Source organism: Saccopteryx bilineata, chromosome 2 (assembly GCF_036850765.1).
Source record: "Saccopteryx bilineata isolate mSacBil1 chromosome 2, mSacBil1_pri_phased_curated, whole genome shotgun sequence".
NCBI lineage: Eukaryota > Metazoa > Chordata > Mammalia > Chiroptera > Emballonuridae > Saccopteryx > Saccopteryx bilineata.
In genome coordinates, this window is record NC_089491.1 from 35,849,639 (window position 1) to 35,868,629 (window position 18,991).

At 41.1% G+C, this 18,991-nt stretch overlaps 1 protein-coding gene across 3 annotated transcripts in view; it reads right to left on the minus strand.

Annotated features, from left to right (window-relative positions):
- Window positions 1-4,413: 4,413 nt before the first annotated feature.
- DCAF10 (DDB1 and CUL4 associated factor 10) overlaps window positions 4,414-18,991 on the minus strand; it is a 57,797-nt gene continuing 43,219 nt past the window's right edge. For 2 of the 3 annotated variants that reach the window (XM_066256703.1, XM_066256702.1), the window contains 2 exons: window positions 16,242-16,387; window positions 4,414-12,721 (listed from right to left, as the gene is read on the minus strand). In XM_066256703.1, the coding sequence (XP_066112800.1) occupies window positions 12,353-12,721; window positions 16,242-16,387 (515 nt within the window). In that variant the 3' untranslated portion in view covers window positions 4,414-12,352. Of the gene's footprint in view, window positions 12,722-13,516; window positions 13,666-16,241; window positions 16,388-18,991 lie in introns of those variants that run through there. The other variant, XM_066256704.1, reaches the window with a different exon arrangement.

Consider the following 18,991-nt stretch of genomic DNA (forward strand, 5'->3'; position numbering starts at 1 on the left):
ATTTAGTAACTGAAGATTCCAATTGGGAACTTGTTATTTTCCTAATGAGCATATCTGATTTTGAAGCAGAAATGGAGAACAGTATTATCTAAATTCTCCTTTCTAATCCATTTTTCATTTTGCTAATTTTTTTTAGATGAAATTGAAAAGGGGAGAAACCAGAAGAATGCAGGAGAGGGGACTGCAGTGTCTTATGCTCAAGCCAGTGACCTCAGGGTTTCAGACTGAGGGAGGAAGGGCTGACTGAGAAAGTTTGAAAAGTTACAAACCACAGCTGTAGCCCCTTTATCAGTTCCCTGAAATAAACTCGCAGCACCAGCAAGAAAAATGGGATATGTGAATAGTCAAGGACAGACAGTCCAAACCTCCCCTCTTACCCCCTCCCCTCCTGGAGACTCGAAAGTCATGTAGGTCAGCAGACAAAGAAGTCAAAGAAATCAGGCACTTGTCACATGAAAACTAAAGCTGTAAAGGTATATAAGATTCAGAAAAACTAACTGGGGAGCTTGTGCTTTGGTGCTACTAACTTTACGTGCTCTGCCGGCTACTAATAAATTCTTCCATCAAGTTGTCTAGATGTCTATTATACTCCCTTCCTGGGCCATTTCCTGCTGCAAAATGATCCCACTAAAACTGCCTTGCCTAGTCACTCCCCTCAGCACAAGCACTTCTGTACTCTTCGTCTCCTGGCATTGACCCATGCCGAGCTCCTTTGCCCTGAGCCCTGTACCCAGCTCTGATTCCATATCTCCTGCTGAAGATCTGAGATTGAGATCATAGGTCAGGGAAGATGGCTCACACTTTCAGGACTAAGTCTAGTTTCCCCTCTTAAAAATGTTCTTACATCACCACATCTCTGTTTTAACTTATCCTGTGATCGTTTGGTGCTTCTTGCCCCTTTCAAATGCCAGTTCCATAAGTGGGGAATCTGCTGTAGTCGGCAGTGTTTTATGTGCCTGGCACAGTGGCTGACAGCCGGTTGATAGCTGATAAATATTTCTTTAAGAATCAAGAGTACCCTGGCTGGTGGTGCAGTGGATAGAACGTTGGTCCGGCATGAGCCCAAGGTTGCTTGTTCAAACCCCATCAGGGCTGAACCCCAAGGGCGTTGTTGGCTCGACCCCTGAGGTTGGTGGTTCGAGCCCTAGTCAGGGTACATAAATAATGACACAACTAAGTGGAACGAGTTGGTGCTTCTCTCTCCTCCCTTCTTTCTCCCCCCTCCCCACCCTGTCCCTCTCTCCTTTCCTCTCAAAAAAAAAAAGGTTTTTTTGAGAGTAAAAGGACATGGGAAATTCGGGATCACAGCATTCTGGAATATTCTGTCTGACCACTCCTTGATGGGTCATGGAGGTTAAGGAGAATGTTTACACTGCTCAGGCTGCCAAGATAAAATACCATAGAGTGGATGGCGTGAGGCTGGTAAGTCCAAGATCAAGGTGCCAGCAGATTTGGTTCCCAGAGAGAGGCCTGTTCTTGGTGTGCAGACTTCTCACTGTGTCTTCTCATGAGAGAGAGAACCTCATGACCTCATCTAACTTCATTACCTCCAAAAGGCCCCACTTCTAAATACCATCACATAGCAGGGTATAAAGACTTCATCCTACCAGCTTTGGGGGACACAAACATAAGTCTGAGACATACATGAGCTAAATGACTGATGAGTGTTCTTGATTTTCCTGGCCAATTTGAGACAAAAAAGTTTGTACGTGAGTCAGGACTGGATGTATGTACAGGCACTCCATTTTCTCATCCCTCCTTGCACTGTCTGTAAGCGAATGAAGCTGACCAACCAGGACAGGAAGAAAACGTCTTTTAAAATAGTCATTGACTGCTACTTTGTTACAGTAGAAGTGTCACGAAGATGTTAATTTGTTTTGTTTAGAGCAAACTACCTCCTCTAATCATTGACAAAAACCAGTCGTGATGAGTCAGCAGTTCCTTGCTCCTGAGAACAAAGTACACCACGAAAGGGGAATGCATTTAGTTACAAGATGCTACCCTTTTGTTTCAGATACTAGACAAAAGGAACTAATTCCTCTTTCAAAGTTCATCGTAACTACAGTACTAGGAGCCTCCTGGTATAAAGCTTTCTCCTTTCCCTTGGGTAAAAAGAGGCTTCAGAACTTTCCTTAACCCCTCTCTTAGTTTTTGGGAAAAGAATGATTTTAAAAAGAAATTTCCAGAGTTTTGGGGACTCCCCACTAGGAAGCAGCCATAGAATTTCAAGAAAGACATAATAGTAGGGAAAATTGGGTATGTATGGAAACCAAGTACTTTTAATTTGTAAAATATGAAAGTAAAAAGTTAGGCCTGAACGTGGAGATGTAATAGGTGTGACGGCAGTGCTGTTGGGGTATAGAGCGCTTCAAAGCTTCCGCTACTTCCACCCAGGAACAGGGCAGCATGTTGTTTTTGTGTCTGGGGGCATTATTGAGTATATTTGCATTTATATGAACTCAAACTAGAGAAAAACAGAATCCTTAATTTCAGTTTTTGCCTTTGGTAGTGTTGGGCAAATAAGTTTGTAAAATCTGTATTTTCTAGTTTTGCTCACTTTTATTGTTAAAAATGGCACTGCCCACGTGAGTGGCCATCACCCAGGTGATATGGTTAATTGCCTTTCTGCTTGGGAAGGGGCTTGGTTATGCTAGTATGTGCTGGAGGAGGGCTTTCCCACTGAAAAGTTTTAAAAGGAGGAGCCAGGAGACCGTTTTGGTAGAGAGGAGACCATGGTGTTGCAGAGGAGAGAGGTCACGTGGTTGTAGAGGAGGCAGGGAGCAAGATGGCCGGGAGCTGAAAGGGAACAGAGGTGAATAAGGCTGGTGAGGCCTTTGATTCTAGGGAAAACTGGAGAAAGTCAGTGGCTTTGGGAGCTCTGAATGGAAAGGGAAGTGTTTTCCCCACTGTGTGTATTTTCTCACCTGCTGGTTGTGAGCTAAAATAAAGGATGGCCCACCAGTTCTTGGCTCCGTTGTTTCATTACGATCTGTCTGAATCAAATGTGAACCTGCATGAGCCAGGCGGTTGTGATGGTGGCCGCGGCTACTGGCTTCAGAGATAGTTTCTTGTTTGTTTAGCACATTTGCCTTGCATCTGCTCAGTACTATGAAACTGCCCTTATTTAAAGACAAATAATTTTGAGATATAAGATTCTAGACTTGTAGAAATACGGAGCATTGAATGCCTGAGACAAGTTCCAAAGTGAAAATTTAAACCTCCTTGATGCCCCAGTGACACCCAGGCTAGACCAGGTGGATCTCCTGTAGCACGTGATGGCTGTCTAGACCCTGCTCTCTGCATGGTGTTTATGCTGTATCCTGTCACTCACTGTGACTCCATTGAGGGCAAGGACTGCCTTCTGATCTTTCTGTCTATAGACTAGAGATCTCATATTGGTTCAATGAGTGAATCATCTGATCTCAGAAGTTGTCTTTCTTACTATTACTCTCCCTGTTTCAGAGACACTTTTTCTTAGGAATTTCTCTTTTAAAAATTATGGGGAATGCATAAAGTAGAATTCCACTCATCTGAAATTCAGGCAGATCCATGGTGGAAAAGAAAACACAGTGGTTGCCTCTGGGAGGAGTGGGGAAGGGAATTAACTGGGAAGGGGCAGCAGGGAACTTTCTGGGGTGATGGTAGTAATCTTTATCATGATACCGGTTTGGGTTACACGTGTGTGTACATTTGTGTAAACTTAGAAGACATGCCATTAATATTTGTGGGCTTCAATCGTGGAAAATTTTTAACAAAAAATAATTGAACTTAAGTTACTTTTATGTACTGCTGAAGATTTTTAGAAGGATGGGTACAGATATCTGCAGTTTATTCAAAATACATAAGAAATTAAGATGGACTGATAGAGTATTAGATAAGGGACAAAACAAGCATAGTAAAATGTCAATGGTAGAATCTTGGTGAACAGATGTTCTCTGTAAAATTCTTTAAACTTTGCTGTATGTTTGAATCTTTTTATAATAAAATTGTGAAAAATCATTAGGGTCTTATCACAATATTTGATGTTAGCGATATGTTAAGAGATGCAGTTTCATTCTTTTAGTATGTTCTTCTTAGAGTGCCATGAAGTCATGGGCAGGTACTATACAAAAGCACTTGCTGGAGGGGAATTCAACTGTATGGATAGTAATTCCCTCTCTTTCCCTCTAATGATATGGTAGCCACCCTCCTCACTCCCCTCAGGCCCAGAATACTGCAATTCCCCCCTCCCACATTGTGACAGGGCTGGTAGGTAAAATAGAGCTTAATCAACTTATTTTTTCTTGAGACTACCCGAAGTGAGAAATCTACCTACCCCTTGAAGGGACCAGGGTAGGGATCATAATTTCCCTGTCAATACACTGCAACTTTCAATAAATACCAGGAAATACTTCTTTTAATTATGTACGTTTATTAAGTACACACACAAAAATACTATTTAGTTAATAACTGCTTAATAAATACAGTGTATTCAGAATAGGTCTGAATTTAACTTTTAAAAATTAATCTTTTAACAATGAAATTTGGATCCTTCATTTTACCCAAACACTAACCTTTGTGAGTGAAGGGCTTTTGCAAGTTAACGTCAATGCAGTAGTCTCGTGTACACATAATTTAAATGGCTTTCAATAGAAACAGCTATTTCCCAAAGAAAGGTGAAAAACTGTTTTGAGCTGTCTCTGCCCTGTTAGTTCCCGTTGTTATTTTTCTGGCAGCTGCAGCTCATAGAACTCACACCAGAGATGTATTTCTATAGCAGTGCTCCTCTTTTTGAGTTAGAAGATACGCCACATGGCACCAGTCTGTTCCTGAGAAGGTAAGATGATCTTAGCGTAATTGGCTGCTCGGTCACTTAAATATTATGTTCAATTAGGAAAGACTCAGCTCTCCCTGGAGGATGGCCAACCAGACAACGTACTGACTGGTGTAGCTGATGAGATGGATGCACATGGTCCATCTGCAGTATCAACTTCTAAAGTCAGGATCTTCGCTAAACTGGCTTCCTGTGTCTACGTCAAGATGCCGGGATGTGTCATCCCAGAGAAATCTAAACTCATAACTGCATTTTTAATAGCCACAGTTTTCAAACTGTGGGCTCCAGACCCACAGCAGCAACAGGGTTCTGGTTAGAGAGGCAAACCGGAGGCTCTCACGCCAGCCCTGTGAATCAGAAACTCTGGATGTGGACCCAGCGGTCTGTGTTGTAATAAGCCCTCCAGGTGACAGCAACACGTGCTCGAGTTTGAGCACCACTTTCGTGTCCTCTGCCAGAAGGAAGGGCCTGGAAGAAAACTCAGTGGACATAAATTTGTGTTGTTTTAACCACTAAGTCTGTGGTCATGTTTTATCAGTAATAGAAAACTAATATAAATTGTTAGCTCATTGGTGTAAATGCATACCAAATAACCATTTTCTTTTTAAATAAAAATACCTATTTTTAAATAGCCAATAGTATGTCAGGCACAGGAATAACTGAAATAGTGATAATTAGTGCTATGATTAAATGGGTTTATCTAAATGGTTCACCTTATAGAATAATTGAAAGGGATTCATTCTGTTTTCTCTTCATTGACTTATGAGAAAAGTGAGTATCACAAATGTGATTGTCATTTTTCTAGTGAATTGAAATGGTATGACAAAACGAACCACCAATCACACTGTTACAGAAAAAGTCATTCTGGGGAACAGTGAAGAAAACAGCATGTTCTACATTGTCTACATGAGAACCAGTCACTGGATGCAGCTTGACAAACGTAAACATTTGTCAACTATGCTTTCTATTTATAGTTACTGAATAGTTACTGAATAAAGAACTAATTTATAAAACTCTACAAAACATAACTCATATCGAATAAACTTGTAAGTGGCCAGAACATGAACAAACAGATCAGATCTCAGTAGTGTTTTCAGTGAAATGCCAATTCTACATTTTTGAACAGTGGCCTTCAGAACAAGAAACGTGCCCGTGGAAGCATATGGTCTGTGGAAGGAATGGATTTCTTTCAACTCTATCTCTGTACATAGTTTATAATCTGCATATAGATCAGTACAGTAGTATATGTGTATACATAATTTATAAACTATCAACATTTGGAATGTATTCTCTAATGTTTTCTGATAGGGTTGCATGACTGGAAACGTTTGGACTAACAAGAACCCCCAAACCGCCGCCTCTGCCAAAACTTTATGCCCAATTCTGGTCTAAAGATGAACATCTAAGAGATTTCAACAAAAATATTCAAATTACTGCTAAATGTAAGTTTGCCATCAACCTTTTAAACAGGTTAACCGCACACACAAAAGTGTGTCAGGGTTTCAGAGTAGCTTTTATTATTGAAAGTACATTAGGAGGTAGACTTAGACCAAAATACTCAGTGCATATATTAATGAAAGGTTTATTAAAACCTTAAAGTTGTATGTAGGTATGGATGTAGATAATACATTCACCTATAACTCTACAGTAATCCATCTGAAAAACTCAAAAGCAATTCAATTAAAAAGGTAAAAAGTCCATTACATTTTTAGAAAGCTTTTCTACTTCTGAAATGAACATTTCATCTGTTAAAAAGTTTGTTGGGAGGGAGGTACTTCTGTTTCAGTTTTAGGTTTTGTAAGTTATTTTACTAAATCATTCATTTTGTGGCTAGTTTGCAGTGAATGTGAAAAGATAAAGTAATTCTTATTCTTTTGTTTCTACCATGTCAAAATGATAATATCTAAGCCAGGGCAGCCACATAACTTATGAGTCTAGTGCAAAATAAAAATATGGGTTCCTTGTTCAAAAAATTAAGCATTTCAAGATGGCACCAGTACAGCATGAACCCTAGCATGAGACCTTTCCCAACGCAGGCCGCACACCCAGGAAGCCAGCCCTGCATCTAGTCCATTTCAGCTGCAGCTGTGCAATCCCAGCACCTTACTTATCTTTGTTCCTCGAGTCCCTGGTACTGGACTAAGCATATAGTTAGTAGGGATTCAAATGTTGATTGAATGAAAAACTGAGTTTTACCCTGTTTTCTAGATCAATGAGAAATGCTTCATTTTTCTGACCTATGGTCAGAAGAAATATGTGTTCTTTGTAGTAAGTGACAGATTCCTTCAGAACTGAATAATCTGCACATCCATTCTGGCTTCATGAGAACTTTGAGGCCACATACGGTGGAGGTTCACTTGACTCGTTCAACAGATATTTATGGAGCTACTGCTCTGTCAGACCCTCCGCTGACTGATCACTGGGGATGCAGGAGTAGGTGCGGCAGTCTTGCCCTTGGGGAGCTTCCAGTCTAGCGTAAGAGCTTATAGCACCTCAGAGCCCAGTAAGAAAACTTCCTGTGTATATTGTCTGGAACATTCCAAATTTCCTGAAAATGTGAATCTAAAATTTACCAGAAAGCAGTCTGGAAACAGAAGATGCAATGAAATTTAAAAGAAAATTCAAATATTCAATTTCTTAATGTAAAATCTATGAAATCTAAATGGGGAAGAAACTTAAGAAAGCTGAAAATTCTATTTTAAATACTTTGGACCAGATTTAAATTTCAACAATTATTTTATTATCTCCGGGTGACATTTTCATTTTCATTTATAGTGACATTTATATATACACACATAGAGGAGGTATGTGTGAGATGGGTCCTTTGGAACATTTGATAAAACCCATTTTCTACGGCTACTTCATTTGCAACTAAAGAGAGCAGAATACAGGTAAATTTGAGACTTTTCCTTTGATAATAATTTCCATTATCATTTGAATGGGAGAAATTTTTAAGAATCATCTTTAGGGTATAAATTTTGGCACAATCTTATTGTGCAATGAGACTAAACTATATTTGTAACAACATGTGATAATTTAAGCATATATTTTAATGGTTATTGACAACATTTAATGGCACCAAAAATACTCTTAAATCTATCAGGATTTGATTTCCATTGTCCCCCCCTCCACCCCCTGCATTTTTTTTTCTTAAAAGCATGAAAAACCCTGTGCAAACACAGAGCCTTTGTTGGTGCTTTGCTTTCTTTGGTACACTGCTGTTAATTCCTTAATATAGCAACATCCTTAGTTTGTAGTATTTTGCCTAGTGGCAACGAAAAAAACCCCACTAGGCTAGGTTTTAACTGGAAACTTCTATCATCCAGAGGCTATTGTGAACCTGTCAGAAAGGTGGCAAGCAACCAAAAGAGCTGTCTCAAAGGCTGTGCACCCAGAGCTTGTCCAGCACTGGAGACACAAAGCAGGCTGGTTACCTCATGTCCCAGCTTGTGGCAGACGAACACAACACACTAGACAGAAGTGGGGGGCTTGTCAAAGGCAGGCATGCCAATAAATAGTGTGGAAGGAGACAGAACAAACTGCTGAGCAGATATAAACCATTTTTAAATTAAAAAAACAAAACACCAGCAATCTGAGGCAAATGATTGTATATACCTCAGGGCTGTGGGGATCACTTTATAATGACTGATATTAACTCATACTGTGATAGCCCTTTACATTTTATGAGTTATTTTATATACACCAGAGCTCCCTGGATATTTGTAATGATACATGAATATAACTTTTACTTTTCATCATGAAGAAGTGAATTATAATGAGCATGCTGTTTAAGAAGGCAGGGAGGTATACTAACATATCTGAATGACTCACATCAAAAATAATTACAACTTTTAAACTTTGGCACTTAAGAGATATGCATTAGTTGTCCAACATATACCAGCTTTCCTTCATGACCAACACAGGTTATTATGTAGTGAAATTTCATAGCTTTCAGTGACTGCAGGTCACTGAGTGGGGCTGATTGTCATCAGTAAGTTATCAGAATATTTCTCTTGCTAAACACAAGCTTAACAGATACTAAAGGGTGCCAATAACGTATCTTCTCACTAATTGGGAAACACTGGACCTCTAAAAGATTCTCAGAATATTTTTTCTATATTGCACTTTCTAGCAAACAAAACTTTAATACTAATGGTATAATGTGATTTTAGTAGTAGACATGGGAGTGGGGAGCATGTGATTTACGTTTTCCTTGCTTGTTTTTCTAAAATTTTTGGTATAACTTCTTCTCAAGGATGTAACAATGAGAAATAACAAAATATACATGTTCTTTGGGCTTCTGAGAAAAAAGACCACACACATTTTCAAAAGATTAAAATAGAGATCTTTTCTGCTTTCGCCATTTGTTTTCACAATTGAAAATAAGGAACTATTATATATTTGATGTTCCTAAACTCATCCAACATAGCATTGCCATAAATATACTGTTCTACAGAAAGCTTTTGAAAACAGAAATATAACTTATACTACACTTACCAACAATTATATTACTATTACCAATTATAATACATTTATTATCATGAATAAAAATGACTAAATATAATTTAATAAAAGCACACGGATTAGATTTTATATTCTAAGAAATAGGACCTTGAAATTTAAGGTGTAATATCTTCCGATAGTATGTATGCCATTGCTGATGACTAAATTCCTTGATTAATACCCATGAAGACTTCATGATCATGATCATACCACAAAGAGGACAAAGGTTGTTTTGTTGAGTTTGCTGGCTGTTGATTTCTAAATCTCATCTGTGTGGCTATATTTTTATACATGGCTATTTATCTTCTATTGTTCTTTATTTTATAACTATGTATCCTGCTTGAGGTTTTTTAGTTAGGCATAGACTGTATGTATGTTCTTCAGTTTATGGTATTAATTCTAATGGAAATTGTCAATCTTGTAAATGTTCTTTGACATGGTGCAGAAGGTAAGCCAGCTCTGTAATAACTTCCAGAGGATCCTAAACAAGTAAATTAACAGGCCAGTTTACCGTCCTTTACAAACTAAAGGGCAGAATGGTAGGTAGTAAGCACAGGCTTTGGATGAAAACAAATGGGCCTGGTTTTGAATCCCAGTGATGCTGCCCAGCTCTGTGACTTAAGGCAAATCACTTAAACTTTCTGACCCTTCATTTCCGTCAAAGAAAAGTGGTGCTTCTGCCACCTACTTTGCAAGGTTTCTGTGAGGATCAGTAAAGTATGCACACTATTGACACGAGACAGGTGCTCTATAGTGGCTGAACAATCATGGACTGAAGTTCAGAGCTGGACACCATGTGCACCCAGCGTCTGACATGGAACTCCCTCCAAAGGGGGTGCAAGCCTTTTGATTATCAATACAATTGTTGTACTTAGTAGCTTACTTCTAATGTTAACAATTGTTTTTGCTTCCAAACCTCTTTCTTCTAAAGAATTTTTTTTTTTAAAGTTTATGGCAAACCTGTGTTTTCACTGTATTTTGTCAGAATTTTTTTGATGACTAAAAAATTTGCAAATTTTAAACATTCATGGTAAATTGATCTAATTTTTAAAATTTGTTCTAGAGCCAACATTGTTCCAACTAAGATGTAAACTCTACACATGTGTGTGAATGGCTGTCTGGTAGGCCCTACCAGAAAAAGTGTCATTTTTATTCACCTATTTGGGTTGCTTAAACATTTCCACAAGATTTAAAATACTTTTCTTTTTATGGCTGGAATTCCCAGCATCTGCTCCCATGCCTACCTGCTTCCATCTACTGGCCAGTTTATGGGTAGGGTATTCACAATAATACAACTTAAAGACAAAATAAAGTGTTCATTCATAGTCACTGTTTGAACAGACACCATAGTATAGTAGAAATTGCCCTGAGCAAGGAATTAGGAGACTTTAACTCGAGACCTGGCTCTGCCATTAATTTTTCAGGATGACCTCAGGCAAGTCACTTCTCTCATTCTTTAAATAATGAGATTGATTACATGTTATTTTCTACCTCTAAAATGCTTTCACTTACTTATTATTTTTTAAAAAATAATCAAAATGTCTTCTGGGAGTTGTTGAAGCGCCTGATGGGTACAAAAGCAGTTACTGATGTTTAAGTACTGTTTTACAAACAGTGATGCAGGGGCCATCTGAAAAAAGATCACTTGATGCTCCTGTTAAAAATAAGTTCCCTGTCCCCTCCCTCGCAGAGTCAGAACCCCCTAAGGTGAGGGCATTTTCTCTATTTTTCACAAGCTCTTCAATGACCATAACATGCTCTAATGTCTGAGGACCAGTGGCCTAAGAGAATGTGATCTAAGAGGGAAAAAGCCAGCACCGGACTTGAATGATTCCAACCTCCGGCAAATCCCTCTCAACACCAACCCAGCAAAGTGGAGGAGGCTAGAGGACAGCCCTACGTCAGCAGGGCGGGAGGCCTGGGGCCTGAGCCCTGCTCCGTGCTTCTTACTTGCTGTGCTCCCTGACAAAGCACAGCACACAGTTTTCATGTCAGCTCTCAGTCTTGCCATCCAAGTCACTGATGGCCAGTTATGCCAACAGCTTGAAGCGGACTGCAGTTCTCCTCTTGCTAATGCTAACAAAGAGGACCTTTTGCCCCCTGGCTCATGGGAGAAAGAGGAGTAGAACACCTCTTCAGTCACAATTCCCGCTCCACCCCAATACTCAGTCTATACCATGTCATCCTGTGTGATTCAAATAACCCGGCAGAGAAACCCGAGCCACACTGTTCTCATCACTCTGTGGTCACATAGAGTGTTACTCCAATAAATAAATTCTCTGCTATACAACAGAAAGGACCAGAGCCCATTCCTTCTTCCCTTTTCCTCCGTAATGCTGTTGACAGGAACAAAATTCCAAGGACACATGCTAGAGATTTTAAAAGTCATACAAGTAAATTACAAAGACAGCTGATAATACTTTTTTCTAGAATTTCACAATGAAACCCTCTCAATGGTGAAAAAATAGGTATAATTTTGACAGGAAGCTTAAAAGACATTTTGCAGCAAGACTAACAGTTATGAGAATAATGCCATTATCTGTGCTCATTATAAAGAAACATAAGAGCAACTTTAAAAGGCGAAGTATACTGATAAGTGAAGATGAAATTTCTTTTTTAACAACCAGTATGCCAACATCAAACTTTTGGGTTTTATTCTAGTGTCCCGGGTTCTCCTAACCCAACCAAAATTCCTGCCAAGTGTTCACAAAATCCACACCAAAATAAAAATAACAAAAGAGAAATAAAAGGGAAGAAACTTGACAAGTGCTACCATGCAATACAGCCAGAGGGGAGCTCGGTGGCACAGGCAGCAGGAGCGCGGAATGCTGCAGACGCTGCTCCACAGTCTCACTTGGTGGCGCCTGATTACGCTGGACGGCCCAGTACTCAGGTCACAGGTGTGTTCACGGACCCATAAGAATCAGGATCTTGACCCAAACTTTTAAGATCTTCTAAAAAGGAAATACTTCACCTAAATTGAAGTAATTTTTATGTCAAATACCAGACAAGTTGCTTATTTGATGTAAGTTGTGCCTAAAACTTTGGCTGATACAAAGAAACCCGTCCACTAAGGCACCCTGAGGCAATCTGACAGTGCGTTGGAGAGAACTTTGTTGTCAGTACCACATCATTATGAGAGTACAGAGACCGGATCACCCGCAGGGGACTGGCTTCTTTGGGCAAACAATCAATAAGTTCACTGCACTGTTTGTCAAATCCCAATAAGCGAATCCCATAGCCATGTGGGGAAGAAATCATTCGCCCATCAGGGCTGAAGCAAAGTTCTTTGATATAACCCCTGCCTACATTGGCTTCTTCAATGTAATGAGTCAGACGTAAAGAACAGCGAGGTGAGACAGGTCGCACAGGAGCTCCTTCTTGGAATTCATAAACACAAGTCCACTAGGGAGAAAGGAGAAAGACAAACCAAAGTTATAGAGCCCCAAATAGTGCTACAGATAATCCAGATCCACCCAGCAAGCCCCCTATGGGGTGATGCTCTGCCCATCTAGGGCCATTGCTCCATTTTTAAAAAACCTCAACAGAATGCCAAAGCCACAGAATTGTTGCAAAAAATCACTTAGATGAATGCTATCCCTCTTCCAACTAACATATAGGCTTTATTGAACCTTATCTTCATAAACTAGGGTCTGTACTATGATGCTTTAAGCCTTTTATTCATGAGGCCACTGTGACTTCTGTAGAAATAATCCTTTTTCTGAGAGTAACAATTTTTTTTTTTGAGAGAGAGAAGAGAGAGAGGAAGGGAGAAAGGGAGAGAAGCATCAACTCATTGCTTCACTTAGTTATGCATTGATTGCTTCTCATATGTGCCTAGACTAGGGACTGAACCAGTGACCTCAGGCTCAAGCTGGTGACCTCACAGTCGAGCCAGCAACACCATGATCAAGCTGACAAACATGAACTCAAGCCAGCAACCTTGGCTTTTGAACCGAAGACCTCAACATTCCAGGTTGACACACTATCTACTATGCCACCATAGATCAGGCAACAATTTTTTTTTTAATTTTTCTTAAGTGAAAAGGAGGGAGGAAGAGAGACAGAGTCCCGCATGCACCCTGACCAGATCCACCCAGCAAGCCCTCTATGGGGTGATGCTCTGTCCATCTAGGGCCATTGCTCCATTCCTTGGCAACTAAAGCTATTTTAGTGCCTGAGGTGAAAGCCATGGAAGAAATCATTCGCCCATCAGGGCTGAAGCAAAGTTCTTTGATATAACCCCTGCCTACATTGGCTTCTTCGATGTAATGAGTCAGTCGTAAAGAACAGTGAGGCAAGACAGGTCACACAGGAGCTCCTTCTTGGAATTCATAAACACAAGTCCACTAGGGAGACTTGTGTCCTCAGCACCTGGGGCCAACTTGCAACTGAGCCATGGCTATGGGAGGGGAAGGAGAAATAGAGAAAGAGAAGGGAGAGAGAGAGGAATGGAGAAGCAGATGATCGCTTTTCCTGTATGCCCTGACTAGGAATCGAAACCGGGACTTCCACATGCCAGGCCGACACTCGACCGCTAAGCCAACTGGCCAAGACCACATTTTTTTTTTAATTGACTTGAGAGACAGAGAGAGAAAGGGAGAGTGAAAGAGAGAGAAACACTGATCTGTTGTTCCACTTATTTATGCATTCATTGGTTCTTTTATTTATTTATTTATTAATAATTTTACTATTTTATTTATTTATTTATTTATTTATTTATTTATTTATTTATTTTTACAGAGACACAGAGAGAGTCAGAGAGAGGGATAGACAGGGACAAACAGACAGGAACAGAGAGACGAGAAGCATCAATCATTAGTTTTTTGTTGCGACACCTTAGTTGTTCATCGATTGCCCCCCTATATGTGCCTCAACCGCAGGCCTTCAGCAGACCAAGCAACCCTTTGCTCTTTGCTCGAGCCAGCGACCTTGGGTCCAAGCTGGCGAGCCCTTGCTCAAACCAGATGAGCCCGCGCTCAAGCTGGCGACCTCGGGGTCTCGAACCTGGGTCCTCTGCATCCCAGTCCGATGCTCTATCCACTGCGCCACCGCCTGGTAAGGCGATTGGTTCTTTTATTTTATTAATTTTAATTTGTGTTTACATGGATTCAAATATCCCACTGAATATAACACCTTCACCCTCTACCCCTCATTGGTTGATTCTTGTATGTGCTCTGACCTGGGTCCGAACCCACAATTTTGGCCTATTGAGACAACACTCTAACCAGCTGAACTACCAGGCTAGGGACCAACAATCTTGATATTTAAAAAATTCTTGGGTTAAGACGTTCAAGCCCTAAAATACCGATCCTACACACTTCAAAGGCTCTTCTCTCCTTTTTTCAGTGGTGGATCTTAGAGCTAGTGAGATTCTTGGAGGATTGCTCTTCAAAGTGGTAAAGTCATATGGTCATATAATGCCTTTTCCCCTAGTCTCAGTTCAGTTCTTTCCCTTTCCCAGAGTTTCCCCCAGTTTTTAAAAAGAGGAAATTATAATACTCAATTGGCTTAACAAAACCTCACATTAAGCTAACCTAGCTGAAACAACCCAGTTTCATGTTTACTATATATATAGGCTTTTTTTTTTTACAAGAAGAAGGAAAAAAGCTGATCACTGTTTTAAAGTACACTGCTCATAAAAATTAGGGGATCTGGGAACCTGCAGATACTCCTGTACTTTCAGCCTTTTTATTTTTTTGGATTTTTCCAAAGTGAGAAGTGGGGGGTGGCAGGCAGACAGACTCCCACATGCGCCTGATCGGTATCCACCCAGCATGCCCACCAGGGGGCGATGCTCGCCCATCTGGGGCCATTCTAGTGCCTGAGGCAGAGGCCATGGAGCCATCCTCAGCGCTGGGGCCAACTTTTCTCCCATGGAGTCTTAACTGTAGGAGGGGAAGAGAAAGAGAGAGAGAGAAAGAAGAGGGCGAGGGGTGGAGAAGCAGATGGGCGCTTCTGCTGTGTGCCCTGGCCAGAAATCGAACCCAGGACTTCCACACGCCAGGTCAACATTCTACCACTGAGCCAACTGGCCAGGGCCCTTTCAGCCTTTTTTTTTTTTTTTCCTTAAGTTGGAAACGGGGAGGCAGTCAGACAGACTCCCACATGCGCCCAACCGGGATCCACCCAGCATGCCCACCAAGGGGCGATGCTCAGCCCATCTGGGGCATCGCTCTGCTGCAACCAGCGCCATTCTAGCACCTGAGGCAGAGGACACAGAGCCATCCTCAGCGCCCGGGCAAACTTTGCTCCAATGGAGCCTCGGCTGTGGGAGGGGAAGAGAGAGACAGAGAGGAAGGAGAGGGGGAGGAGTGGAGAAGCAGATGGGCGCTTCTCCTGTGTGCCCTGGCCGAGAATCGAACCTGGGACTCCCGCACGCCAGGCCGACGCTCTACCACTGAGCCAACCGGCCAGGGCCCCTTTCAGCCTTTTTATAATGCAGTTTCACCAATGAAATAAAAGTTGGCCTGACCTGTGGTGGCGTAGTGGATAAAGCATCGACCTGGAAATGCTGAGGTCGCTGGTTCGAAACCCTGGGCTTGCCTGGTCAAGGCACATATGGGAGTTGATGCTTCCAGCTCCTCCCCCCTGTCTCTCTCTCTGTCTCTCTCTCTCCTCTCTAAAATGAATAAATTAAAAATAAATAAATAAATAAAAGTTGGTTTTGCATCTCATTTGCATAATCAAACAACTTTCTTTGACTTGTTGTTTGCTTTTCTGATGTTCTTGTTTAATAAAAAAAAATCAAATGCATCTTTTCTTTAATCACTTCATATTCATTTTGAAATATCCTCTAATTTTTGTGAGCAGTATACTTCCCAGCTGCCACAGCCAGGATGGAGAGAAGGACGGGTGTTAAGGCACATGGCAATGGCAATTTGTTCAGTCAGTCCTGTTGAGGGTGGAGTGCTGCTGCCCATACCTCCTGATCATCAGTGTTGCTCGAGCACCGAAGAAGAGTGGCCCAGCCTTTTGGGTGCAGCTGTAAGGATGTGATGCAGTTTCCACGGTCTCTCTCACCAGGAACTTCAGGGGTTAAGACTTCAAGGCTATTACGTGGTGAAACTCCTGAGATACAAGAAAAGTAGAATGTGGGATTTGTATTATCAAATGACTAAGGCAGCTTATTAAAGCTTTGATTTATTTATTTTTATTTTTATTTAGAGAGAGAGAATCACCAATCTGTTCCTGTATGTGCCCTGACCAGGGATTGAACCAGCAATCTCTGCATATCAGTACAATGCTTCAATGAACTAAGCTATCTGGCCAGGGCAAAGTTTTGATTTCTTGGGTGGTGAACACACAATATAATATTCAGATGGTGTATTATAAAATTGCATACCTGAAATCTATACAATATTATTAACCAATGTCACCTCAATAAACTCAATAAAAAAAGTTTAAGAAATTTTTAAAAAATTTAAAAAGCTGCCCTGGCCGGTTGGCTCAGCGGTAGAGCGTCGGCCTAGCGTGCGGAGGACCCGGGTTCGATTCCCGGCCAGGGCACACAGGAGAAGCGCCCATTTGCTTCTCCACCCCTCGGCCGCGCTTTCCTCTCTGTCTCTCTCGTCCCCTCCCGCAGCCAAGGCTCCATTGGAGCAAAGATGGCCCGGGTGCTGGGGATGGCTCTGTGGCCTCTGCCCCAGGCGCTAGAGTGGCTCTGGTCGCAACATGGCGACGCCCAGGATGGGCAGAGCATCGCCCCCTGGTGGGCAGAGCGTCGCCCCTGGTGGGCGTGCCGGGTGGATCCCGGTGGGGCGCATGCGGGAGTCTGTCTGACTGTCTCTCCCTGTTTCCAGCTTCAGAAAAATGGAAAAAAAAAAAAATTTAAAAAGCTTTGATTTTTGTAGCCAGCCACCATACCTTCATTCCTTTGTCTGCCTTATGCTAACACTTATTTAAAACACACACACACACACATGTGTATGGAGTGTGTGTCTTTGGAGTGATGGTATGGGGAAAGGTATGACTAGAACTAAAGAATCCAAGTTCCTACAGCAGGAATAATCACCAATGACCTAAAGCTAAGGCATTAAAACTAACTAGGGGTCCTTTTGATTTGGATTATATCTCAGAAAGCTCTTCCTTTAAGTAAAATCAAAGTTATGTGACAGGAAAGGAATCTGGGAAAGTAAAAGATAACAAGTCTCATCTCAGAGAACGTGGTGTTTTTTAGTACACAGAAGGAAAGAACAAAAGCCAGGAATACTGCCATTACATAAATTAAAGACTATTCTGTACACAAAGAGCAGGACTTATGGCTGCCAAGGACAGTACTGTATACAACAAACAGACCTATAATTTTGGAGGTGAGAGAGGACACTTCACATAGAGGCATGTCAAAACAAGGGGTGGGAGACATGCCAATCATACATATTCGCGGTCCTCTGCTGTGACCCATCATTTCCTTCCAGCTGAGCCCCCAATGAAAGTGACTGCTGCATTAAGCCACTGTTGCTTCTGGGAGTATGGCATATCCCTCAGGTGTGCGGAGAACCACTTTTACAGACATTGAGAAAACAGCTTAAAAATATAGTTTCAAGAGAAATACTTCAACATTCCTTTGAAGATAATGAGCTTCCTCTGTCAGAACCTTTGTGAATTGTTTCTCAAAAAGATGTATCTTCTTTTAAAAGATTCCCATTAGATTCCTACAGCATTGGTGGAAACTGGTGAAGCTCTAAGTTACACTGTTACAACCAAAGTATATCTAAATAATGATTTCACATGTGATAAAACTTTAATAATTTTTGAGAAAAACTCCTGTTTCAAGAATTAATTTTGAAAATCTCTAACAAAAGCAGGAAAGAAACCCATTCTAAATAGCTAGGTAGTGGTGTCTAAGCTGTGCTCCTTGGAGTTCCTCAAGAGCTGGCAAAAGGGGGGACCACCTGGGGACCAGAGCAGACAGGGTGGGGGAAGACCACAGGGTCAAGGGCTTCCCTAACTTCACCTGAACCAGAGTCACTCCACTTTCATTTGTGCTACATCCCTAAGAATCCACAGTAAATTTCATGTCAAAAATAGAGTTTTAATCCTGAAATGAGTTTGGAAGCCTCTCCTCTTTGCAGCTATTGCATCTGCCAAAGTATGGTGTTAACCTATTCTGACACCTAAAGATCCAGGATTTCCCACAAAAAAGAGCAACCTTACCGCCCTGCCTTCTTTTCCCTTACCATTCCTTTATTTGCTTGTCCTGTCTGCCCAGGCTCCCAACACATCATCTCTTCTCCCAGACACAGCTCTGCTATACAGTTTTGTTTTGGGGTTTACCAAGGTAACAAGCAAGCATGTGAACTATTGTTCTTAAATTAAGTTTCCTATTTTCTCATGGATGGTTAGGTTAATCAATAAAGATTTTTCTCTATTTAGAGCCTTGACTTGTTTCCCTTAGCCAAGGAACAAGGAGAACAGGTAGAATCTGAAAAAAAGTTTCTGCTACAAACTGAAGGAGAAATGTTACACATCTGGGCATAAATCTCTCAGAGGAGTTTTTAACCTTAAAGTGAAATGTTACAGTCTCAACAACCAGAAGAAAGAGGATAAACTGTAAGTTAGGTTAGGAAGGGCTCTCAAACCATTCTACTAACATAAGTAGTCATGTATGCATTTATTAAGCACTTAAAAGGTCATGACATGCAGGGAAAACATGCAGTACTAATCTAATTATAA